At 40.7% G+C, this 26475-nt stretch overlaps 1 protein-coding gene across 2 annotated transcripts in view; it reads left to right on the forward strand.

Moving 5' to 3' along the window:
* The first annotated feature begins 1385 nt into the window (after positions 1–1385).
* Positions 1386–26475, forward strand: part of LOC102699032 (kinesin-1 heavy chain) — a 34966-nt gene continuing 9876 nt past the window's right edge. For both annotated transcript variants that reach the window (XM_069191236.1, XM_069191237.1), the window contains exons 1-17: positions 1386–1750; positions 13840–13927; positions 14861–14934; positions 15337–15441; positions 16826–16874; positions 17746–17801; positions 17971–18058; positions 19003–19127; positions 20738–20842; positions 21269–21414; positions 21890–22038; positions 22304–22494; positions 22905–22973; positions 23668–23874; positions 24460–24603; positions 25748–25936; positions 26257–26374. In XM_069191236.1, the coding sequence (XP_069047337.1) occupies positions 1625–1750; positions 13840–13927; positions 14861–14934; positions 15337–15441; positions 16826–16874; positions 17746–17801; positions 17971–18058; positions 19003–19127; positions 20738–20842; positions 21269–21414; positions 21890–22038; positions 22304–22494; positions 22905–22973; positions 23668–23874; positions 24460–24603; positions 25748–25936; positions 26257–26374 (2029 nt within the window). In that variant the 5' untranslated portion in view covers positions 1386–1624. The remainder of the gene's footprint in view (positions 1751–13839; positions 13928–14860; positions 14935–15336; positions 15442–16825; positions 16875–17745; positions 17802–17970; positions 18059–19002; positions 19128–20737; positions 20843–21268; positions 21415–21889; positions 22039–22303; positions 22495–22904; positions 22974–23667; positions 23875–24459; positions 24604–25747; positions 25937–26256; positions 26375–26475) is intronic.

Genomic DNA, 26475 nt, shown 5'->3' on the forward strand with positions numbered 1-26475 from the left:
GAAATTCAGTGCTGGGTATAGTGAGCAAAAGACCAGCCTCAACTGAATAGAGCCTACGAGAGGGAGTGTAAACATGGAGGAGCTGAGAAATGTATGAAGAAGCCAGATTATTTAAACCTTTAAAGTCAGTAACAAGCTCTTATATTGAATATGTAATTGTATAGGCAACTGTAGAGAATGATATGCTGCCAACAGAAGAGTGTTAGGGGTACTTTCTAGCAAATTATCAGGTAATGCACTTTATAATTGTAAAACTCTACATTTTAACCACATACCCTTTGTAAACCTATTTTCTTCCATCACACTACCTAAGAAAGAGAAGAGATAAACCAAACTCAAAGATATTTCTCACAGATTGCTAGTTCCAGTTCAGTACCAACAAAAGGTATTTGAAACATACTGTACTTTCCTGAATATTATACTTAATCTGTTGCATTTTGGGGGTATTTGTGCCAACCTGAAAAGCATCTAAATCGTCTTGTATTTCTTTTGCCTTACGGAACTACTGTTGTGTCTCCATTGAGCTTTGTGAGGTTTGCAAAACTCACAAGTTTACTGATTGTAGCAGTCTCTTGCTAGGAATTTAGACGAATAGCGGTTGTATCATAGCGGATTCCAGTGACAACGATGCACAATAGTAAATTAACGACACCGAGCGCTTAATGAATTGCCTTCAGTAAGCAGCCAGACGCACTACATGTGCGTGAGTTGCGGCAACAACTTGAAGCAGGAACTCGCCTGTTGGTGTTGAGCGCACAGGCACTGGGATTAAAAATTGGTGCCAAGACAGAAAAGGAGAGGGCGGGGGACTGGCGCTTAAAAAAGCACGTGCCATCACTGTCCTTGGTTTTACATTTTAGGAATCAACGGCTGCGGTTCAATTATCCTAACCATATGCTCAAGTGACATCATTGTCTCTGCTTCTGTCTGACCAGCTGTTCAACCCCGGAACCTCCCTCTGTGAACCCGTAGGCTGCGAATGGGGACACACGAAGTCGGACGTAGGTGGGGCATCTCGTACTTGTGGTGCAAAAAAAAGCACCTGCATCATTCTTGCACTTTTTATGAAGCTGTCTGAAGTATGCAAAAAAAGAATACCCCCTGTCAATATGTATACACGATAAATGCGCGAGTTGAAAAAAAATATTTATAATGCAAAAGAAGAAATCAATATGTTTGCGTTTCATTTGCTTATGTACGTCCGGTAGGAAAATTCGGTTCTCTGGCAACACAGGTATGACTTGGCGGCGCTGCCCTCAAATCCGTAACCGCCAATCTAGCTGTAAGCCCTGGGCTGGGCCGGTCTATCCGTCTCCGGTTGGGGAGGGTGTTGATAATATCGGAGTTATCTGCAGAGGTGACGTCACCAGCCGCCCGAGAGCAGCAGACAGAAGGAGAGAGAGAGAGATCTGCCGGTGTCATGGCTGCCATATTGGAGAGGAAGTGATTCCTATCCGCCTAAGAAAAGGGGGCATTTATTACCGAGAAACCGACTGGGGGCATCGTTTCTTCGGCACTCGGTGAAGGGTTTAGGGGTGCGGCCTCCGGTTTTCTACCCTTGGGCCGTCCCGGCAGCAGGATCTGATTGTTATTATTGTCAGTTTCATCCCAGAAAGATTGGAAGATGGCGGACCCGGCGGAGTGCACCATAAAAGTGATGTGCCGATTCAGGCCGCTGAACAATTCCGAAGTGATGAGAGGGGACAAATACATCCCCAAATTTCAAGGGGAGGACAACGTTGTTATTGGGGTAAGTTGGGAGCAGAAAAGAATTTTCTTTTCTGCGATCAGGGTGGCATCGGAAGAGGCTGATGTTTTAATACAATGAGGGTTAAAAGCCAAGGGCAGTGTCTGTGCTGTCCACCCACAGATTGACACATGAGCAGCAGCCGACTGAAACTTTAGCTAATAACTGCGGCTTCATTAAAATGCATACTTACTTTTGAATTGTTTTATGCACGGAGACCCTTAACGCTTCGTTTAATCGTCTTTTGAATTCTGATATTTTTTTTCCTTGGCCACTGTTGAAGTGCGCTAGACGCCAGTTATTTGAAAATAAACGATGTAGCGGCCCGATCTCCTAAAGGGAATCGTGCTTCGTTGTGTTTTGAGGCCGGTGGCAGATCGCTGGAAGGGCTGGGTCAGACAATAAGACTGGCCTAATCGTGCCCTTTTCCACGGCGCACACAACAAAGCCAGAAGTGTTGTCCACAGCTGTAACTACGTGGCCGGCACTAGGCATTTCCCAAACCTAAAAGCGTGAACTGCTTTTGCATCGTCTCTATTGGTGTATTCGGCGTCAAAGTGTTCTGTTTCGGCAATGCGGGGGTTTCAGTTGGTTGAAGCTGCTGGACCCGGAGGCCTTCACTCGCGTCGGCCCCTCTCTGGCGTCTCAAAACAAAGCGGTATCTTTTGGGGGAGCGAGAGCAGGGATTTGACAAGCGGCGCTCAGTTGTTATTGCCTGCGTGGATATCCTACGTCTGGGTCTTGGACACAATAGGTGTGCCCGATGGATTAGGCCAATTCGGTCGGGGGGCCCTTTTATTAGGGCATAAAATTCTCCCCCACAGCCAAATAATACAGTGCTCGGGGGGGTTAGAAAATGTTTTCCAGACTGTTCGTCTCCGTGGATGCACGAATGAATGAAGTCACCAGTGAACGCATCAGCTGCTGCTTGGCTAACGCCTAAATTCCACGTTGCCCTTTGCACTCATCGCACCACATCTCCCAAGTGAACTCGGAAAAAGTACTGGGGAGGGAGTCTTTGAACCCGTAAGACTGGAGAGAGTGCGGTCGCGCTGTCACTTGACAGGTGTCAGGCTGGCGTGCGCCGGCCGAGGGGCTCCTGTTTGTTGTGCGGTGGGTGAGGGGGCCCGTGAAAGACAATGGCGCCCCACTGAGCTACCGCAGCTGAGAGCACGAATTCGCCAACGACCGCTACAGATTTGAAGCACAGTCATTCTTGAAGTGCAGGCGCCGATCTTGAAATCGAAAGTTTTTTTTTTTTGCTGCTTTGTGTGCAGAAAAACTTGGCCCCTGCGAAGCGTGTCCTGAAATAGCTGCCCTGCTCAAAGATTTTTCAGTATCCCGGCATCAGCGGAATTCACATGGGGTGATTTTTTTGTCTTCCCAATTACATGGTGCTGACGATCACTGATAACAAGTCCAGCCTTTTGAGGCAACATTCATCAAAATACCAGTTCCTCAGATGTCACGGAGTGATATTCGTGCCTGCTTGCAATTTGTCTTTTTGAAAAACATTCTGCAAAGGCACACATAGGACATGGGCAGTACAGATTGGTCAAATGTAACTGCTGAAGTTATTCATAATATCCATTTGTAAAATACAATAGAGCTCTTTCCACATTCCTCATTGTCCTCTCTGATTTAGCTTTATCACTCTGTGGGACTTCACAGGGATAGAATTGTGGTTTCTGTAGTACACACTGCCTAATGAGTCTTTTGTCAGGACGTGTAACTCAGTATCATGAATATGCACTAGGAAATGTATTTGATCTGTCTTGTGACCTTTTGTAAAGAGGCTCTTGCTCAAAGAGTCAATATTTGTTTGGAAGAAAATAAAGCTTATGAAGAACTACAAGTAGGCACATACAGTATAGAGCTAGACAGTCGTTTTAAGTCAGGGGAACCATCCTGACCTTTGTAGAAAAGCAGCCAGCTTGCTACCCCGAAGGATCTTGTTAATTGAGAATGCATACATGCTCATAATATGGTCTGTGTATTATTTGCTGGCTACTGGATATGCATCTTATTTCTCTGAAAAATTTGGAATTTGGGTTGAAAAGAGCAAGAACGTTTTCCCTTCTCCAGGCTAAAATTCTGTTCTATAACAAGGTTGATTATTGTGGAAGAAAATACACTTCAGCTTTTAAAGCTATCCGTTTTACTGTATGGGGGGATTAAGAATGTTAGAAGGGTCATATAAAACAGGAAGGAAAGTCCACTGGGCCTGTCATTCACTTAGTAGTAGTAGCTGATCCCAAAATTGTGCATCTGCTTGAAGTATACTTGCTTAAGCAGTGGAGTGCATGGTGGTATTTTGGTTAGCAATGCTGCCTCGTATACAGTATTCCAGGTTTCTATGGCTACATTATATGTATAATCAACATTTTTGCTTATGGGGTACGCCTTCATCGTCCAGTCTGTGGTTCGAATGTCAAGTTGTTGAGAAGCTTAGGGAAGCACATACAAAGATCAAGGCCCTTCACAAACAGCACAGTCAATACCGTTGTCTAAACTAAAGGAATGTATGAACTGTTGCACTCTAACCATTGTAACGTTTTAGCATATAACACTGTTTGGACTATAGTCCAATATTCTGTATCAACAAAGTTATAAATGTTAAGTGTTTTACTTAAGATGCAGTGCCATTCCCCATTATCGCTTATGGGTTAAAGCCCTTTTTTGTTTATTGCAAAAAATAGTTGCACAGTATAACTATAATATAACTATTGCATGTGCATGTATTGAGTATGTATTTATTTTTCCATGTAGTTTTCATTAAAAGGATATAAGATTCCGATGGCAAATGAGGCCTCAGGAAAGTCGAGCTAAGCTGTACTGCAAGAATCTCTAACTGAAGTGCTCCAGGACGACTGTCTATTGTACAAGATCCCCTAAATATATTATTTTTTCATTATTAGGAGCTTTTGAACCATATGGCACTAAGCTTGTATCGGTTTGTCAAGTAATTCTGGATGTTGAGTGCTGAGCTGATGCATATTCTTATTTTTGTTCTAAATCATGTGTAAATTGCTTACTTTAATAAAGCCCCTGTGTAACTAGTTGGAGTAAAAATTTCCAGTTTTCAGTTTTTTTATAGTTTAGTTTTTAGTGTTTACTTATATAATAACAATAATTCCTTACACTTATATAGCACTTTTCTGGACACTCCACTCAAAGTGCTTTACAGGTAATGGGGATCCCCCTCCTCCACCACCTATATGATGCGACGGCAGCCATAGTGTGTCAGAACGCTCACCACACATCAGCTATCAGTGAGGAGGAGAGCAGAGTAATGAAGCCAGTTCATAGAGGGGGATTATTAGGAGACCATGATTGGTAATGGCCAGGGGGAAATATGGCCAGGATGCCGGGGTAACACCCCTGTTTCTTTTCAAGAAATGCCCTGGGATTGTTAAGGACTACAGATGGTCAGAACCTCAGTTTTACATCTCACCCGAAGGACGGTGCCCTTTTATAGTATTGTATCCCCGTCACTATATTGGGGCATCAGGACCCACACGGACAAAACATGCAATGGATTTGGGCATTCCAGAACCACGGTTGGAGACCCCCCAAGTTTACAGAAGTCACATGCAGCAGGTCAAGTTATGATGGATAGCATGTCCAGAAATATTAGGGTGCCCTTGTCTGCGTTTGCTTTTGATTGTAGCCTGGGGTGGATGTGTTTCGGCCAGTCTGACTTGACAGGGCAACAGACCTGAGGTTTTGAACTGTATCCGTTGACAGCTGAGTAATGCACGTGGAAATGAATGAATCCTTCCCATGCTCTGTTTAAAAGAGCTTCTGAAATATTTATGACAAGGTCAGTAATTTTCAGGAGATAACTGATTAATGTTCCATTTAGTTCAGCAGAGGAGAGGGTGTGATTTATATCAGTATGCGTTAGTAAGCTGGAAGGATAAGGAAACATCAGAGGGCTGTGGGTAGTGGTAACTATCGGATAACTCCATTTTGTTTGCCCAGCCTGCCGTTCTATGGAAAGAAATAATCTTCATAATCAGTGTTTTCTCTTCACAGCAGTGCAGAAAGTTAGGTTAAAATGCACGGGAGGCACTTAATTGGCACTCTTGTTGAATTAGTTTGCATGTCGTTTGTTAGGTACGATAAGAAGAGTTGTCATTTTTGCTGTGTAGTTTTTTGTTTACTTTGGCTTCATTAGCTTTTCTGATAACCATCAACATTCGGCTCTTAAAGTAAGGGAAAAAGAATCAAAACGGGCCGAAGTTGAGAAGTTCAAGGCGCCACCCTTGCACTACAAATGGAGGAAATGTTTTAGTGCAGTTAGTGCCGTTGATGGTGTTTTGCTCAGGTGGTGACATCTTGTTACAGTCCGGGCAAATCAACATGGCGATATGTTTATGGTTTCAAAGGTTTCCCTTTGGCTCTTTAACCCCTTCTAAGGTGTCTAAACCAGCAGCAGAACAGAAGAAGCAGTCGTACTTGAATAAAAAAGAAACGGTTCATAAAGGCAGTGTAGCGGGCTTCCGGGTAGAGGTGCCTGCCCAAGCCCTGGCAGGTGGCTGGTGGCACAGGTTGTGAGGGGTGTTTGCGTTTTAGCTGGTTTAGCGGCTAGAGATTCACACTCCAGTCGAGCGATCTGGCTGTCGGATGTCAGACCTCCGAGCCCTGCAGTGGGTGTTCACGGTGATTAACCATTTTTGTAACTGGCCACTCCCCGGGCTTGAATGCAGAAGAGCTTTTGTTGTCCTCAGGTTTACCAGAACGGGTTTTGTTGGAAAGGAACAGTCCTTGCTTATGTCCCCAAGTACAGCCCTCTGCACACAAGCTTGAAGACCGGGAAGCTGGAGCTTGCGGCTGCTTATGTAATTGTTTTCCTGCGTTTGTACAATTACAGCAAGGCTAGAACATGCCACCCTAGAAATTCTTCACAGTGCCTCTTTATTTACTGTCTACATGCGTAAAGGCTTACCTGTATAAAAAAGCATACAGTTGTTTTGTTTTGGAATTGAAGATCTAAAATATCTTCCAGGTCTTTGCGGGTCCTGTTCATTTCAGCACTCTTCAGCTGCAAAAAGCTGAGTTTTAATTCACCGTCACTTTTAGTCAATTTATGAGAATTCATATTGAAATACTGTTTATTCAACAATTGGTAAGACTACTGGAATGATAAATGGGTACCTAATTGTGATATCAATATTATATTATCATGCAATTGGGATATGAACACCCTTTAAAAAAGGAGGTCTTTATATCTTTGGGAAAATTGTGCATCTTGCAGGCTCCTGTGTCTGCTGATCTGCTATGGGTGGTCCAGTGGTCATTCAGACATACGACCGTCAAATGAAGAGTGAAGCCATTTTTCCTTATTTCTCTCATTAAATCCGGCAGCGCCAGTACAGCAGTGTATGTGAAATCTTTGTCCCTCAGATGTGCAGTGCTGTGGTAGGGCTTCCTTTTTGTTGACGCAGGTTTGAGTAGCTGTTAGCCTCGTTTTAATAATGCACCCATGGGCCCCAGAGCCCTGCAACGGTTGTGCAGTAATCGCTTAATGCTTCTCCTGGCAACACATATCTGACTAAAATGAGCTCCACCAACGAGATTTAAATGGTATTCGGCCTGGGGCTGGGGCTTGTGTGGGGCTGGTAATCTGGCCCTTCGGCCAGGCCTCCTGATGCCTCTCTTCAGCAGTTAGGCCTCAGTGCCGTGTTAATCTTTACTGAGCAGGTTATTCTCTTTCCAGTCTAGTGTGATTTGTGCATCTGTATCGTTACAAAATACCTTGGCTTCTCTACCGAGACTGTTCTGTGGTTGAAACCTCGAGGTCGCTTGGATATCGTCTAAACAAATGTAAGGACTTCTGCACTCCTCTGATGTCCGTAATGCTGAGTGCAGAAAGAGAGTAATTGCTTGTGATTGAAGTCAAGAATTATGCCCAGGTCTGACCTGGTTGATTGGTGTCTGCTACAAAGCTGTGGCTTTAAGAGGACTCAACTTTAAAAACACCGCTTGAGTATTTGAGTACAGTTTATTATTCTTCACCTGGTTGGCAGAAGATGCAACTCTTCTCTCCTTAATTACGCATGTGGTTCACCAGGGTAAATGTTAGGTCTTGGTAATCCCGGTCTTTCGTTAATATTCGGCTGCGTCACGCAGTGCTGTACAGGCGAATATCATGTACCAAAAGATGTCTGTAACTAATAATTCCCAAAAAAATCAGGTAATGAGGCCCACTGTGAGCAGGAGGGAGTGCACCCGTTTCTAACCATTGTAGTGTAAAAGAAGTGGCTGTGCTGAAGACATGAATAGAAGTGTGAAATTAATCAAAACCCAAAGCTTCAGAGGAGATCAGACTGTTTTTACAAATCAATAGCTAGAAGAGTCTTTTGATGTCCAATGTACAGTGTCAAGGACTGCCTGAAAAAAAGAGAGGTCTCTCAATTCTTTTTGTTCACTGGCTGCCTTAGCAACTGTACTTTAATCTATTTTAGAATTTGCTCGTAATGTACTCGCTTCATAACAAGGTCATCTTTGAAAATTGTACAATGCCAAAGAGTCTTCTTGGTTAAAGCAAAGCAGAAAGCATGAGTGCTGATAAGCCATGGCTGTATTGACCAAAGACATGGCTTTCTCTCCCATAATTGACAGTTTTCACCTTTATCATCTATTTGTTTTGAGATTTACATGTTCTGTAAGTCAGCCCAAGGCAATTCAGCTGATATGATACAAACAAGCATGTGATCCATTCAAAATACAAAATCTTTATTTTTCTTTATTAAAACTTGAGGGTCACATTTAATTACCCAACCCACTTGGGACCTGAGGCTGGTGACTATTCCGAGTTCAGTTAAACGGCTATTTTGACTGAAGTCGTATATTATACAGCGTCTTGCACAGGGGATTCTGAAGAGCTTCACGCCGATTGTTGCTTAAGTATTTTAAAAATATGGAATAATGGATCTTTATGTTTGAGTTGTTACACTTGAATAAAGGAAACCTCGAATGTGTAACATTAACTAGTCAGAGATCAAACATGAATTTAATCTTTCAGGGCAAGAGAAGTGGTTTGTTTCAGTGCTGTCTGGTTATGCAGTTTTACGAAGTGAATATAGTGGAGATGTTCAGCTTTTCCACAAAGCATTTGTTTGACATATTGGTTTCTACACAACACAAGCAGTGTGCTTGACAAGGCTGAGATTACCTGCAACTGCTGCCTTATGGCCGGTTTGCAGGCGGTTGTAAAAATGTAAGCAAGTGCAAGCAGTTTGTTGTATTGTGGACAGAAGTAGCAGAATTTCTAGCCAAGAATAAAACGTAAGTGTGAGTTTGTTTATTGGAGGTTTTCAATGCAAGTATGCAATTGATTAACTGAACTATTTGTAGTTTTAGACTTTGAATTTCTGTCTTGTATTTTAGATTTTAGGAAATTCTCTAGAGCATCTTAACTTGTCAGTTTTTATACAAACATAAGCTAGGTATTGTTAACAAAACTACTGTACAATTTAACAAACTATTATACTAAAAGCACTTAACCATTCCTTATCCTGTTTTTCAGGTTCAGGATGCAGTGTTTATATGCCAATGTGTGTTTTCATAGGCTTCAGTCTAAATGATTTCTGTCTGCAAGTGAAGTTTTGAATGGATTAGTCCCTAGAAATAATTGTTAAAAAGCTTCTGGAAACATTCCCCGTGGTGTTAATCAAGCTTAAATAAGTAGGATTGTTGGGAGCTGCCTCCCCATAAAGAACTGGAAAATACTCAAACAATGGTTTAGTTAATATCTTAAAAGCGTAATTTTCATGTTCCAGTCGTAACACTGAAATTTGTCGGTGCTGATGCAACTGAACAATACTCTCAAGAGTTCTAGTAACGAGTAACGTGGAAGATTTTGTTTTCTTGTTTGCAGAAAAGGATTTCGTTTGTGAGTCTCCAGCTCCTCGTATTCATTGTCCAGTCACCTCTACCTTGAGCAGTGTTAGGGCTCGGAGGTTGGCACGGTCAAGAGTCTCTTCTTGTTTACGCAGAAGCTGAGTGGTCTGGTGATTCAAGCGTTGGAAAGCTTGGAAGACCGTGCAAGCAAAACTGTTGAACTGTCCCAGTATCAATGAATTATATAGTTGAGGTTCAGCAACAGTTGGATTTAAAGGTCTGGTCAGTAGACATAATCTCATATTAATACTGGCAACAGTAGCTAACCTTTTTTCAATTACTGATGAGATAAACTGCATTCTAAAGTTGTCTCTGTGTAAATCTACAGTAAAAGAACCTTGATTTCTTCTCTAAGTAAAGCACATTGGCAGATTCATTAAGAATAATGTCAGTACGATTAGCTTGCATTATTACTCTGGGGTGCTTTGGGTTCATATGAACTTTTACACCAGACTGTTCCTTTCACAGCGGTCTTATGAACAACTGAAGATTTCATATGAAAGCTGTGGTGCTTCATGTATTTACTATTGAATAACGTTTGGGAGGTTAATGACTTTGTTCCAGCTCTGTCCCTTGTGGTCGGGGCTAGCCCAGTATGCTACTGCATAATAATAATAATAATAATAATAATAATAATAATAATAATAATTGCTTACACTTATATAGCGCTTTTCTGGACACTCTACTCAAAGCACTTTACAGGTAACGGGGACTCCCCTCCACCACCACCAATGTGCAGCCCCATCTGGATGGTCAACTACTGCAAATAAGCAACTTGTTGGCTTATTTCCTGCTAAGCAGTATAGCCAAAGACTAAAGTCCCAACATAAATGAATGTTTGTAATGATGCATACTTCTGCATTTATATTGATGCTCATAATCTTGATTTTGATCTTTGACTGTTTTCTCACAAGAAATTATTTGCCTCTCGAAATTTGTTTTTAGTGAGGTATTTCAGTTTTTCCTTTGAAGTTGATTTTCCCGACTGCGTGGTGAAAAAGCCCTAAAGATTACTATGCAATATCATGTTTTACATAACATGACTCATCGTAAAGGACAATACAGTGTGGTAAAAGCACAACAAACTTACAAGGTAGGCTACAGAGAACAACAAACACCAGGTGTCCAGTTGCTTGAAGTAACTCTCAACAGAAGAACTCCGCAATTCGTTTTAAATTGAAAAAATTATGTGAAATACATCAATCTATAAGAAAATAATGCTATTTAGTGAGAAAAAGAAACATGGCATTTAAACTAAAAAAATCACCCTAGATTAGAAAGAGGCAGTTTTTAGAGATTGAACAGGTTTCCCAAAAGAACACAAGCCGTAAAGAGGAAGTTTTTTACGAAGCATGAGAATATTGGCGCATCCTGTCCAACCACTTTTATATCTGCTTTTATATCCAGCCTGGTGGTTGTTCAAGAGCATGTTTTACAAGTGCCGGGTGTTGCATGCAGATCTAAATGTAATTGAATTGTGATGGGTGACCAGAATTTGAAAGCCAAGTGATTATTTTTTGCAAAGATTACTTCACTGACAAGGGTTGGGTGTGACAAGCTGTTAGTCCAGGTGCGTGATGTATTTGTGGTAACAAACATTAGAAAACTCCCACCATTACTTCACCATCTCTTTGGAAAATTATTATGTTTCAAGTAATGGCATATTGTTTCTTTATCACTGTAACACTTAAAACAAGCTCCATGTATGGATACTTAATTACTATGGGATGAAAGGGTGTTTACTGCAGTATTGTGGTGTTGCGTTTATAATACCTTTCTTATGTGGTGTTTAAATTGTTTAAGTCCTCTATATTATCATTGAAAAATATATAGATGACTGTATATTCTACCATTGTGTGCTCTCCCATGACCAATTGAACTGCCTGCCCTGGTCCCTGTCCCTTCGGTGTCCATGACTTATTTTAAGCATAATGCATAAACAAGGAGACTTTGTCTTGCTTTAGCAAGTCTGGAACATCTCGGCACTTCTGTATGGCAAGTGAGGTCCGTGGAGAGTTTCATGAATCATGTTTCGATGTCTAGAGAAGGGGGGGGAGGAAAAAGTGCTTTTGTGTGTTTCACAAAGCGCAGGCTGTTAATCTGTTGCTGTTGGTGTTAAGACAGCTGAGTTGCATGAGGTTTGCAGCAGCTCAGAGCTTATTTGTTTCTGTGACCTTCCTTTTCAGATAGACACATAACCTCTCTTTAGGATCTATACTGTTTCTTCTTTCTGCACGGAGTAGTGATACATGCAGGGTATGTTTGATTACTAGTTACAGTATTAGTCTTTCAGGTACATCGTATGGAAGCTTTTTTTCCCCAAATATATACGTTTTTACAATACTACAGCAGTACAGACTTGTTTTGGACAGTTTTGTCTGTGCACAGTCAATGCAAGCAATGTTGTACTTGTAAAGTTAATAAATATAAAACATTAGGAACAAGTAATAGGTTTATTCCATGCTGAAAAAAAGAAGAAAGAGAACACAACGTTTCGGCCGTGGAGCCTTCTTCTGGTGACGCCTGAAGAAGGCTCCACGGCCGAAACGTTGTGTTCTCTTTCTTCTTTTTTTCAGCATGGAATAAACCTATTACTTGTTCCTTTGCAGCCTACGCATGCTGACGCTGCTACCCACCTGAAATATAAAACATTATAATGGTAATCTGTAAATCAATGTCACTAGTTTATCATGTTCGACTGGTAATTCGAGTAACTCGTATATGTGTTTTTTGGCATGCCCTGTTGTCCAGTTTCCATTCTGTGATTGGCTGTGGTTCAAATGAGCCATCAGTGACTGGATATGGTTTATTAGAGAGCAGTGGGGAATCTGGCATTCATGGTTTTAAATAGTGTGAGTAAGAGTAGAAAAGGTTTGGGGACACTATACTGTAAACAGGTGCCATCCTTCGGATGAGATGGCCTCCTAATAATCCCCATCTATGAATTGGCTTCATTACTCTGCTCTCCTCCCCACTGATAGCTGGTGTGTGCTGTGAGCGTTCTGGCGCACTAGGGCTGCCGTCGCATCATCCAGGTGGATGCTGCACATTGGTGGTGGTGGAGGGGAGTCCCCATTACCTGTAAAGCGCTTTGAGTGGAGTGTCCAGAAAAGCGCTATATAAGTATATGCAATTATTATTATTATAATTATTATTATTATTATTATTATTATTATTATAGTAAGGGAGCTACATGGGTCTTCAAAGCATGGAGGCACAGATGCTCTCGCAGTAACACCTGTAATGTTCTGTGTTTTTAAAGGCGGCATGGTACAGTACCTACACACCTTGGACACCCAACTGGGGGACAGCCTGCTTTTAAGGAAATAGTGTTCAGCTATTAAGATTTACCCTTGAATGTAAGGTGTTAATCTGACTCTAATTCAGTGTGTTTAAGTGCTCTTCATTTAAGTTATTCTGTAACAAGGTATATATAAAGGACGGTCTTTAAAAGAGATCTTTTCATAATTTCATAATTCAAATTTATTCTACAGCTTAATGTGTTTCTTGAGGAGAATTTTCATTTTTATCAGGTATTACTGTTGCTTTATCATTTAGATCTTGATAAAAGCAGTACAAAATACTGTATATAAACTGTATCGGTATGCCAGTCACTGCTCTTCCAGAAGCCGAATAAACGTATTTAATGGTTTGTAAGAATGTGCATTGAAGTTGGGTGGCTCAGTGAAGGGATAAAGCATTATTTGGTATCTGTCTATACTTCCTTGCAGTGTAACCCAGTTATGGAGACCTTTTCTGTATTGTGGAAACTAGATGAGGAATTACAGACCACGTTTATAGTTTAGATGTTTGAATGAAAAGAAAGCATGATCCGAATAGTAAGCATAGTAAACTTGTTCAGCAGGTAAAGATGATCTGAATATCCAAAATAATTTTTTCTCACTATGTGGAAGTGCATTTAAAGTCAGGAACGGGAGGCTTTTTTCCACCCAAAGGATGGTGGAACCAGCTACCCAGCCATTTTTGAAGTCGATACCCTTTTTGTCGCAAACCCTCTGGATGAGATCAGGGGTCGTTAAGCTCCTACAGTAAATCCCAAATGAACAGGATGGGCTGAATAGTCTCCTCTTGATGGTAAACATTCTTCTGACCTTTGTCGTGAACGGTAATGAATTCTCCGAATGAATCTTTAATTCACCCTGCTGTGTTTTTTTTTTGTGCAGGGTAAACCGTATATGTTTGACCGAGTGTTCCAGTCAAGTACAACACAAGAGCAAGTGTACAATGCTTGCGCCCGACAGATTGTCAAAGGTAAGGTACTTAAATGTGAATTCTTCACTGCATGATCTTTCTCATACCAGAATCCGACTACTGGAAAAGGTGCTGGCACTGAGGCTACACAGAGTTTTCAATCAAGTGATCAGTTGTGAATTATTCCAGATTTTACCAGCATCCATATCTGCCATCAGGTACTCTTTCTAATAAGACAGTGTATGTAGAATAACTATAAAGTATATACATTTAAGAAAACAGTACAAGGTGTAACCAAGAATTCAGAGGAGGGAAGCTGACTCACTTGCATCATTGTACTTTTCATCTTATCCCTGATATTTAATTCCCAGTACTTTCTGAGTGTGTTCTCCCCCTTAGCTTGCACTTGTTTCAGATGCATACAGTTGGATTTGCAGTGCATACTATGGGAATAACCTTTACCTGAAATGCATATCTTTTCAGAAAATGGCTGCCGTTTAGTGTATGGGATAGCAAGGCAAAAGAAACAATGCAAATGAGCCCAAAACAAAAGGCGTGGCTGCTGAGCCTATTGAATTCAGTAGAGCTTGGGACATTCATTTTCTATAAATTTAGTTAAGATGTGTCAAGTTAGTGGTCTTCAGTTATTATTGTAGACTTGACTAGAATACATCTGCGTGATGTATCTTGCTCTACAGTTAATGTCCTGGGATGTGCTGAAAGAAGACATGCAGCTTATGTATTCATGTTCCTGTTGTTCACATCCCTTTTGTGATCTCTCCCCTTGTGCATTTTCATTGGTATTCTGCTTTTTAAATGTGTCCCACTGTTTCCACAAAAACACAAAGCCTGAACCAGTTTGTAAGAGGCCAATGAGCGGGGAGTGTAGAGAAGACCTGGGTTAGGAGTGTGGAGTCTGTAGTGGTCTGGGAGGAAAGGATTTTACATCAGCCTTTCCCCTCTTCAACTTGATGTAAAATTATTGTTTTACAGATGTCCTTGAAGGGTATAATGGAACAATATTTGCCTATGGACAGACATCCTCTGGTAAAACACACACCATGGAGGTAAATACTTTTGAAGTGAAACAATACTAGTAAAAACACCTGTTTTGTAAACAAATATCAAAGCCCTTAAGTGTTTAGAAATGGCAAAAATGCAATGCATTTTAATATTTAATGCTGCTAAATTAAAATTTCATTGTAATAAATTAACAAACTAGTATGTTATCCTTCCTAGGGATATTTAGATTTGCTAGTATGCTTTAATGCTGAATCATTCGCCCAAGGGAAATTTCTTTAATAAAGGGTAACTTGTTTGGGTTATGTTGAATAAAAAATGGTGCATATTGAAAGGAAAATTATTTCACCAGCATAATATTCATCCCTGACTTTATTCGATTAGATTGCATACCTAGTTACAAATCTGTCTGGATATTAACAAAAACGTTTACCCAAAACTGTTTTCAGGGCAATCTCCATGATCCAGATGAAATGGGTATCATCCCCAGAATAGTGCAAGACATTTTTAATTACATTTACTCCATGGATGAAAACTTGGAGTTCCATATCAAGGTAAGCGTATAGAAGAAAACAGAGGAGTATGCCTGCCAATGACACAAACAAATGTAACACCTTCAAGTTGAAATTCAAGTTGGGAGCTTATCGCAAAACGTCTCCAGTTGCTGAGGCAGTTTTGGTCAGAATTGTGTCTTATCTTGGTTTTTCTTGGCCCAGCCATTTCTTTCAGATAAACTTCTTTTGCATGACTGGTTCTGCACTGACAGTGGTGGTTGCATATGCTTTATTTGCCTTGTTTGGTTCCTCAAGTTGCCAAGACATGGGGAAATCAAGAGCAGAATGCAGCTTTTAATTCTCTCTGTGGTGGATGGTGCATTGTGAGGTCTTCAAGTGTAATGGCAACCCCTTGCAGCACGTCCTTCGTTGGTGGGTCAGTGAATTTGTGTTGGGTGTTGTGCAGGTGGAGCGTGAGCACAGATGTGCGTTTTAAGATCACTTTATTGGCCAAATGCAATTTCTTGCATTAGGAATTTGTCTTTTCGCGTATCCCAGCTTGCTCTCCATGAGACACACAGACAGAGAGAGAGAAGCTTGGGGTTGGAGCGCATTTATACAGCGCCCCTGGAGCAGCTGGGGTTAAGGGCCTTGTTCAGGGGCCCAACGGAGTAGGATTCCTCTGCAGGCTGTGGGATTTGAACCGGCAACCTTCCAGCCACAGGGGCAGATGCATAGCCACAGAGCCACCACTTCGCCCCTTAGAAAGCACAGACGGGGTTCGAACCCGCGTTCCTCGGTTTACGAGACCAGCGTTTTACCAGTTGGCCACCGTGCCGTTTATCTTGGAACTGGCGACTGAGAGGCGTCGATTTAGACATTGGTTCGCTGGAGGTGTCGGGATAAACCCAATTTATGGTGGCCTGGTTTGGGTGTTGGGGTGCCAGGAAGTCCGGGTGATCAGAGCCCTGTCTTAAGGGAATGGCTCAAAGGAGTCTACCACTTCCTGGGTTTAACTTTAAAGTTCGGGAAAAATTATTAGTTTAAACTTTCCTTACCTGTTCTAGGCCTGTCCATAGTCTTGCTGCTTCATCTTACTTTCCTTATGTGCTGGGGCCTGAATTGAGCCCATTGTTGCGACAGTGTCCTGGCTGAGCTGAAGGCTTTTCTGTTTCAGATGGGATCCCTTATCCATTTCCATGTTTCTAAGTCTTGCAAAACAGTTCTCCAAGAACATTTAAATAAGCACAGGTGTTATGGGATGTGAAAACAAAATGCTAGACTCGGGCAAGGTGGTCATAATAGCTTAAAAAGCCTTTAAACTTCAGTGCTGGGTTTTCAGAATTATTTTGTATTTAGTTATTAAACATCTGAAAATCTTAGGTTATTGTGCTAAATGTTACTTTAAGAAGCTTTGTGCTAATGAGATCTTTTTATTTTGTAGGTGTCGTATTTTGAAATTTATTTGGACAAGATTAGGGACCTTTTAGATGGTAAGTTTAAAAAAACAACTAAAAACTTTTAAAAGCTTTTAGAAAATGAGTAGTTTAGTGAAAGACTTGCCTAAAAGGGTAAGATTTTATGTTTATCAGTGCTTAAGAAACTGCTTGGAAAAACCTGAGTCCGCATTAGCTCTTTATGAAGATAAGTAAAGATCCTCTGGGTGAGTTGTACTGTATATTCATTGTGTTAATATTGCTGAATCCTGCTGGAAGATCTCAGTATAAGTTTTTCCTGTTGATGTGCAGTACAAAGTAAACAAGTTAGTCAGATCTCACCACTAATTCCTTTTCCGCTGATCTTTAGTTCTTCATGTCCTTGAAGTCTCGTTTTCTGTGTAGTTAATATACTTAAGTGCTTTTAGGATTCCTAAGCCCTACAATTTAGTTTTGTCCAAGTTAGCAGTTGTCTGCCTCTTGCACTAAAGTAAGCAGTCTTCCAATTTTCTTCACTATGCGGTCAATGTGAAATATTTTGAGCGTATTAAAGTAACGGTCACCACTTCCAAAAAATGCACTTTACAGAATTAGCCAGTCAGAAAAGATCTGGTTTGGGTTTCCATATCTGGGCATGTACTCCTGTAATGTATTTAATAAAGACTGATCTACCTAATCCTGCATTCACGTAATTTTAAATGCTGAGCCAACTGAACAGATGTTGATTTAGATAAGTCTGGGCTGTCACTTTGCTAATATTAGAAGAGGGCTTGCATCTAATTAAGGCATGATGTTGCTATGGTAGATAACAACATTGGGAATATACAAGCAGTCCTTCAGTTCTTTCAAATTGGATGTTTTGTGGTTATAAATACTTGTCTGAAATTAATTGCTTAAAATGATCAACATTTCTATTCTTTCTCTACAGTTTCAAAGACTAATCTGTCAGTACATGAAGACAAGAACAGAGTTCCATATGTCAAGGTGAGACAGTGCGTCATGAGTTCAGGTTGTATTTCAAGTTTGGCATTATGGAACAATAAACCAACAGATAATTGCGCAAGGCTTTAGAAACGGAAGGAGAAACAGGAATTTTGACTTAATCGAATACCTCTTGTGCACACTCAATTGTATGATCTTTTCCTTTCCTTAGGGGTGCACTGAACGATTTGTCTGTAGCCCAGATGAGGTCATGGACACTATCGATGAAGGAAAATCTAATAGACATGTAGCAGTAACGAGTAAGTGCCACTGCTTCTTTAAAAGATACACAGTCAGTAGGTAATTTGTGCTGCCCTTATCTATTGGTATTGGTACCCTTTTTTTGAGGTGTTATTTACTAATCATTTTGTATGATGTGCATTATTATACTTCCTAAAGACATGTAACCTCTTGGTTTTTTTCATTGGTATTGACCTTATAAGCAGTAAGAGGTGTGAGTGAGTATGTCTGACTTAATGGACATGTTGATCAATTTCTGATTTCTTTTAAGCATGCGATTCCTTCTCTAGAATTAAATCTTAGAACAATTAAAGGAGAACTGCATTCTTGATTTCTTTCAGTCATTAAATCTTGCTAATAAAGTAAATTATTTGACATTGTAGAAAAATTTTACAAATTTCGAATTAAGCACAAAGGTGTGAACTTTGTGAAAATGTCCCACGTATTGTGATGTGACGTGGCCCTTCCTGCTCACTAGTCACCATAATGAATAATGTAATGCGATATATGAGCAAATAAGTACAGGTTGTGCAGCAGACATTTCACTGCAGAAATGTTCCAATGTGATCTGCGTGCAGAGTTAACAAGTAAGCAGTATTTGTTGGCAAAGCTATCTGGAAGTTAAGGGTGATATTTCTATTGGGTTAAAAGAGATGTATTCACAAGCCTGCTTTGTTTACAATGTAATAGGGCTGCTGCATGTCACTGGAAGTCTTGTTGTCTTGTTCTGGATTGCAGATTATGGCACTGTGCATAACTGGACATTTTGTCCATTTTGTGATGTAAATTGGGGATTTTACAACTTACTGTGTACATTGTACTTTTATTATAGTTTCAAATGCACTCATCAATACTGATTCTTTCTAAACCGCAGAAAGAATCCTCTTTTCCTATACATAATTCATTTCAGAATTTGTTATTGCAATATGATTGAAGAATGTGTGCAATGTTTTTTTTCTTACAGATATGAATGAGCACAGCTCCAGAAGTCACAGCATCTTTCTAATCAATGTCAAGCAGGAAAACACTCAGACAGAACAAAAACTAAGTGGAAAACTTTACCTAGTAGACTTGGCGGGCAGTGAAAAGGTAAAGTTAAATTATTTTTAGTGTTCAGTTCTTGTTAATGTGGAATGGTAATTCATGGGGACTAGAATAAGGAATGGATTACTATTTGTTTCTGGCACCGATCCAGTGTCACCCATTGGGTATTCCAATATCCTCTTAGAGAGAGTGACTGATTGCTATAAGAATATTGTCTTGACTTTGCAACCTGAAACTTTTTGCTAATGACTCTGCATTGAAATCCTCAAACCAAGCCTAAAATAGGAATAGTTTTTTTTTATCTCCATTATTACATGGGTTCAACACTCATCAAGAAGTAATAAAAACAGCCATTAGAGACCATTCACATTTGAATTAGAAGGTAATTAACTTTCTGGTTTGCATTACAATTGACTTTCATTTTTCCTATATATGTCTACACTGAACTTCAAAAGAAAACACAACAATGAACATTTTTTGGAAAAACATAAATGGATTTTGAATATTGATTAAAAGTTTTTGGCATTATTTTAATTAATCACTCATTTATAGCTCATTGAGACACCTCATTTGTGAGAAATAATTCCTCAGAACTGAGGGGTTGATTTATCATGCTTAATTTCACACCTGGTAAAAATCAAGAAAGGAAAAAGCAAAGAACCATTAAGCACTGGTTATCAAAAGACCAATGCCATGCCATCTGTGCAATCTGTTAATAGGTGCATAAAACAGGTGAGTTGATTGTCAGTCCAAACATGATGGTCTGGGCAGGAATGTCAGCTTGGCAGACCTCCGCTTGCAGAGTTTGATGACAGCCTGACCACATGGCACTACAGTGATCAAGTGCTGGGATTTCACCTGCAGCCCTTCTTGTGGGTTTATACTGGCCCGACGTCTCAGCGGAACAGTGCACAAATGCACATGCTCCAGCTCCTTCTGTAAAGCCCAATTTCTTGCAAGATGAGCCCATCATCGGCTCAAAGACCAGTGATAAGGCATGTGATAATCCAGGCTGCATGAGAGAGATGACTCAGAATTCAGTAAGACTGCATTTGTGAAGTGATGTAAAACATGAATCGGTCGTATTTCTTTCATTGGTGGCTACACGTGCTACTAGACTGTGATTTCCACAGTAGACGCTGGTTTATCAACCCCATTGATAAATGTTGATCAGCATGATGAATTTAACCATGTCGTCTCTTCGGTTAAATGCCGGTGCACTTGCTACAAAAGAAATTCTGATGATAATTTTGTGGATTTAAAATTTTTCATTGAATATTATTAGATATCGTTGATTATTATCCGTTTTCTTGGGCTCTGCATTTTAGAATCGCAGTAACATTAAGTTTTAAAAATGTTCCTATTTTTAAACTGTAGTTAATATAATTATATTTTCCCTGCTAATAGTATAATTTGCTATTGGAAAATGATTTGGATGTTGCTTGCAAAGATTTTCTTAGTAGGTGCAGTCCATAAATTATATTTGTAGTGAAGTGGTCATTTTTTTATTATTATTATCTAAAATAATGTAGCTAAATCTACTTTCCCTCCTAGTTATTTATTCCATTACTTTGGTTCAAAGCATTTACAGAATCCATTACAGACTGGGATAATGAAAATGACTATACCTTCCTCCTGTGTTCACGTATGTGCAGGTCAGTAAAACTGGAGCTGAGGGAGCTGTGCTGGATGAAGCAAAAAACATCAACAAGTCTTTGTCATCACTTGGAAATGTCATCTCGGCTTTAGCAGAAGGCTCTGTGAGTGCATCTTAAGTCTTTGGCAATGTTAAAATGAGTGAATTGTTGCCAGTTTGTATTTGGGATAAGGTTTCCCACTTTATACTTGAGTCCTCTTTGATTTGCTTGCTTTTCAAGTGTTAGAAAAGAACTTGAGATAGAACTGTGCAGAGAAATATTTATCTCAGAAACCTCAGCATGTTACATTGTCAGATGCTTTGCCAGTAAACAAAAAGTTCTGTATCACTCCTGCTGTAATGCCTGTGCCATGTTCTCACACAGTTTAGGAAACACTTTGCTTGTGTGCTTTATTTGTGTGCTTAGTTAGATATGAGCGACTACTGTACATTTTCTGTTTGCAAATAATGGAGGTTTTGAAGTTGCCTAATCAACAAGCTGTGCCGGTGACCTGCTTTTGCTCTTTCTAATCATTTCACTGCTTTTCAGACTTATATCCCATACAGAGACAGTAAAATGACAAGAATTCTTCAGGACTCTCTTGGGGGTAACTGCAGAACCACCATTGTTATCTGCTGCTCTCCCTCTTCTTACAATGAAGCTGAGACTAAGTCCACACTGATGTTTGGTCAAAGGTAATTTATGAAACTGTACAAACCTAACCTAACTTGCTTGCACTATCCCAATACTAAATGAGCTGGCATACTTGGAGGGGTTGTATATAAAGGCTTCAGCCAGCCTTAAATCCATTCTACACTTCAAAGAAAGCAGACGCACCTAGGAAAAGTGTGAGAGTAGCTCACTTGAGTGAGGCCATGGTGATTAGCTGGTACTCCTATCTCTAGCTGAGCTCTTGTTCTGAGGTGTTTTTGTTAATAATTGACTTGCTTAATTATTTATAGGTCTGGGCTTTAGTTACCATTTCACTGAATGCAAGTTGCTCCTGTGAGGAAATGAATATTGAAACTTTTATCCGTGTCTTAAAAAGCAAGTGGTTGGTGTTTCTTAAAAAGTTAATCTAAAAAAAACAAATGTAATCTGAAGTTTTTGTTTAACATTTGTCCTTAAGGGTTTTGATTCAGTTCTGTTCTTTGTTTTTTTGTGTGACAGAGCCAAGACGATTAAGAACACAGTCTGTGTTAATGTCGAGCTCACAGCTGAACAGTGGAAGAAGAAGTATGAAAAAGAAAAGGACAAGAATAAGACTTTACGGAACACCATACAGTGGCTTGAAAATGAACTTAATAGATGGCGGAATGGTGAGTTATTTGTCAGAACGGACAGTAAGGTATTGTATTTGCTGTGTAGAGGTTTACGTAAGGAAATGAGCCTAGTCTTTTGAGACAACGTAGACTGAAGTCTTGTGCTACGTGGTTATCTAGAAACTTTACAGTGATTAAGTTTTGTAAACTCATTTTTAAATTAGGGCACAGTGTTGATCTGTAAAGTATCTTCAGAAAAAATTCTTATGTGCTTGTTCATGTGGATTTAGCTTTGACAGTTTGTGTGTGGTTCAATCTACAGGTGAAAGCGTGCCTGTTGATGAGCAGTTTGACAAGGAGAAGGCCAATGCTGAGGTTCTTGCTCTTGACAACGTTGTGAACAATGACAAGCCAGCTCCTTCCCCTGGATTCCCAGCGGTTAAATTCACTGATGCCGAGAGAGTCAAGTATGAGACAGAGATTGCTAAACTCTACAAGCAACTAGATGACAAGGTATGTTACCTCTTGAAATGGCTTTTGTACTTTGTTGCTAAGTGATTCATTGAATACAGCCTTGGTTTTACCTGATGCAGATCTTAAGTAGAAAGTATGATTGGGGGGGGGCTTTGCTTGGATCACTTGCTGGGTATAAAGGGAAATAAATGTGAACATTTAACCAAATGGGTAGGAGGCTGCCTAATGTGAGACCATTATCTAATATAGTAGCAATGTAAATTACAAGATCAAAGTTTTCAGTCTTTTCTGAATTGATTATGGTTAATGTTATGAATGGTAGGGCCTTGTGGGACCTTGCATCTTGGTGCTGGTCTTTGAAAACCTTCACCTGTGTTTTACCTTCAGTAATGTGAAAGGTATTTCAAGTGAGCATTAGTAGCTGAAGCCCTGTTTCTCCTGTTCTGCAGGATGATGAGATCAACCAACAGAGCCAGCTGGCGGAGAAGCTGAAGCAACAGATGTTGGACCAGGAGGAGGTGGGCTGCCCACTGGGCTGTTTATAAACCGGGGGGGGGATATGGAGTTGAGGTGCAGCCATGTAGCAGTATTAAACCGTGAGCTTCAGACACTGCAGGCTTGATCACAGTACCTAACCAGCCTGTAGTTAATGTTGCACCACCCGTGGTGCATATTGGTTTCTTTAGAAGTACAGATTTACTTCTCACATTATCGCTCAGTTAATGTTATCAGATTAGTCTTAAGAGCTAGAATGTAACTTATTAGGTTTTAATTGGACTGTGGAGAGCTAAGCATTGACAGTAAACACTGTGCAGAGTTTTGTATATGTTGTCAGGTCTTTGCTATCAAACTCCTTAAGATTGGTTCTTATGATGGTTAAATGGACTCGTCACTAAATATTCAGTTTTACCAAACCATGGATTTGTTTGCAATGACCAGAGTAATGTATTTGTGGTCATCGGTGTATAACACATTTGAGCAAAAACAGTGCATTTCAGAACTCTTGTGATTATTAATTAGGAAAAATGTCACTTGCCGATCTGATATTTTGTGTTTCATATTGGCTGGAATTTATACCATTTCTACTCCAAAGACGGTATGCTCTGTGCAAGAGGCATGTTCAAAGAAACTAAGTATACAGGGCAAAGTGTCTATTAGGTGCTTGTATGATTCCATTGTGACCTCTCACGGTCTCTGCTGTCCTGTCCACAGCTGCTTGCCTCCTCCCGGCGCGATCACGATAACCTGCAGGTGGAGCTGAACCGGCTGCAAGCCGAGAACGAGGCCTCCAAGGAAGAGGTGAAGGAGGTGCTCCAGGCCCTGGAGGAGCTGGCGGTCAACTACGACCAGAAGTCCCAGGAGGTGGAGGACAAGACCAAGGAGTTTGAGATGCTTAGCGAAGAGCTTAACCAGAAATCGGTGAGAAGGGTCATGTCTCAGTGTGTGCGCTGCGCTGGTAATAGTTCAGTGTCAGTATGGGAGTGCTGACGCTTGTGGTGATGGATTTGATATTAAAAACAAACTGAAAACAAATATTTTACCATCCCACGCTCTGATAATGAGGCCTTCTTATTTAACAACTTCAATTCAACTTTAATTCAAGACTTGATATAGCTTTAAGGATTTGTTCCAAGTCACCGTTGTTAATAGAATTAAACTGAGACTGACTACTAAAGACATTTCAGTGAAGGACAATTCAGTTGCTTATTTGCTTGAACCATTTTTGTATCACATGTGTTTTATTCTCATCCGTGTCCTCAGTTATATGGAAATTTTATTTCCGAAAGGAATAAAGGGGAGGGAGAACTTGTGATACTTGTGGACGAGTAAAGTTTTATTCTGTGCTCAAAGGAAAAGAAAAATTGTAGAAATGTCTTTTTTTTCCCCTTCCAACATGGAATAAATCTTTACCTGTTCCTTTGTAGCCTCCGCATGCTGACGCAGCTCCCTACCTATAATACTTGTGGACATTCACATTCACGCTTGATACCCTTTTATATCTAGAGCATTCTGGCATCAATAGACTCGGAACTTCAGAAGCTTAAGGAAATGACTAACCATCAGAAGAAGAGGGTCACAGAAATGATGTCGTCACTTCTCAAGGACTTGGCAGAAATAGGAATTGCAGTAGGAAGCAATGATATCAAGGTAAGGGACTTTCACATAAACCTGTCATGTTCCAGCTTTTAACCACTTCTGATTTGTCATTGGAAATAGTTAATCATTGACATACCACTATATTCCTAGTACTTGCATGAGGGAGGGGAGGACATTTGTAATCTTAAGAATCACCTGCTGTGTATCTACCCTCTGATTGCCTCAGTGCATACAGCAGAGTTCCTCCTGACTGGGGCTCTCTCTGTATGCTCAAAGGTGCCTAGCATGTAAAGGGCTGTTAATGCAATAGGCTCAACCTGCACTCTGAATAGTCTTCATATTGCGTTGGCTTCGTTTCCAATAATCAGTATCTAGTTTCTGAGATGCATTAATTCATTGCTTAACTGATCTTGTCCATCAGATCAGTGGAATATGTGTGTTCTGTGGCTTGTGGCATAGAGTTGCAGTCACAATCCAGGGTACTTCTTGTCTTGCATTGGAAGAGTTCAACATCACATCTTCCATTAGAAGTTCTAATGCAGTTTTAAGTGAGGCCGACCTAAGTGTGGGTGCTCCGTGCCTATACTGGCACAAATTATTCTTAGCGGAGTAGACATTCCAAGCGTAGTAGCGGAGGTGTGTTTGGGTGTTTTAGAAACAGACTCCAGGAGGGTCCATCGAGCTGTGTTATTAAAACTAGGATGAGCCTTATGTTGTGTAGGGTGTTCTCGCTGTAGTCAGAAGGACAGTTCCTGCCCAGTCAGCTTTATTTGTTGTGCATTGAAATCAGTCAACTGCATATACAGTATATAGCGTTTGGTAAGTTGCTGACGTAGAGATTAAAAGATGCAGGAGTTAAAATGGAGCCTTGTGGGAGATTGGAGTTAATTTTTTCTAGCCTTCTGGTTTAACCACTGAGGAATGCTGGATTGTCCGCTGGCACAGGACTCTCAGTGAGCACCTTTATTGGTTGGGGCATTTGCTGTGGTTTTAAAATGATAGTGTAATGTACAGTGCTTGTGTGGGTTTCAGTTCTTAAGACTTAAGCTGTAGACCTGCATTTACTTTTGAACTCCTGAATCGAACAGGATTTGCATCTCTGCTTTGATGTTTAGCACTAAGTACTGAAGCTGAAATAAGGCGAGACCCTTGATGGGGTTGTTTACTGGAGCTCTGTTCTTTTCTGTCTGAGCAGCAACACGAGGGGAGTGGGATGATCGACGAGGAGTTCACAGTGGCTCGCTTGTACATCAGCAAGATGAAGTCGGAGGTGAAGTCAATGGTGAAGCGCTGCAAACAGCTGGAAAGTACCCAGACGGAGAGCAACAAGAAGATGGATGAGAACGAGAAGGAGCTGGCTGCCTGTCAGCTGCGCATCTCCCAGGTAGAGTAGGAGAGCTCGGCCCCTCGCAGAAGGGCCTCAAGTTTTGTTGCTCCGAGATGGAGGCCCGACCCGTGTTGTGGCACTCTTGCTGGCCGGAAAAACATGTAAACAGTCCATATATATTCTGAAACAGACCAAGTATAAGTTTTTGTGAGGTGTTAAGAGTGTAAATTATAGGCGTGTTTCTGTCATCAGAGAACTTCAGTATCTGGACTACCCTTAATCTGTGCACAGCGCAGTACCCTTCTCGATAAATGACGACATTTTGTTCTCCAGCATCACAGAAACTTCCTCACTGTCGATTGTTGTCGTTTTTCCAGCACGAAGCCAAGATCAAGTCTCTGACCGAGTACCTGCAGAATGTGGAGCAGAAGAAGAGGCAGCTGGAGGAGTCCGTGGACTCGCTTAACGAGGAGCTGGTGAAGCTCAGTGCACAGGGTACGACTGCCTGTACCTCAAGACCTGAGGCTCTGTGGCTGTTTTGACAGGAATTTCAATGCCTGCTCTAGAATATTTAACATTAGTCATATCCTAATGAC

Source organism: Lepisosteus oculatus, chromosome 6, assembly GCF_040954835.1.
Source record: "Lepisosteus oculatus isolate fLepOcu1 chromosome 6, fLepOcu1.hap2, whole genome shotgun sequence".
NCBI lineage: Eukaryota > Metazoa > Chordata > Actinopteri > Semionotiformes > Lepisosteidae > Lepisosteus > Lepisosteus oculatus.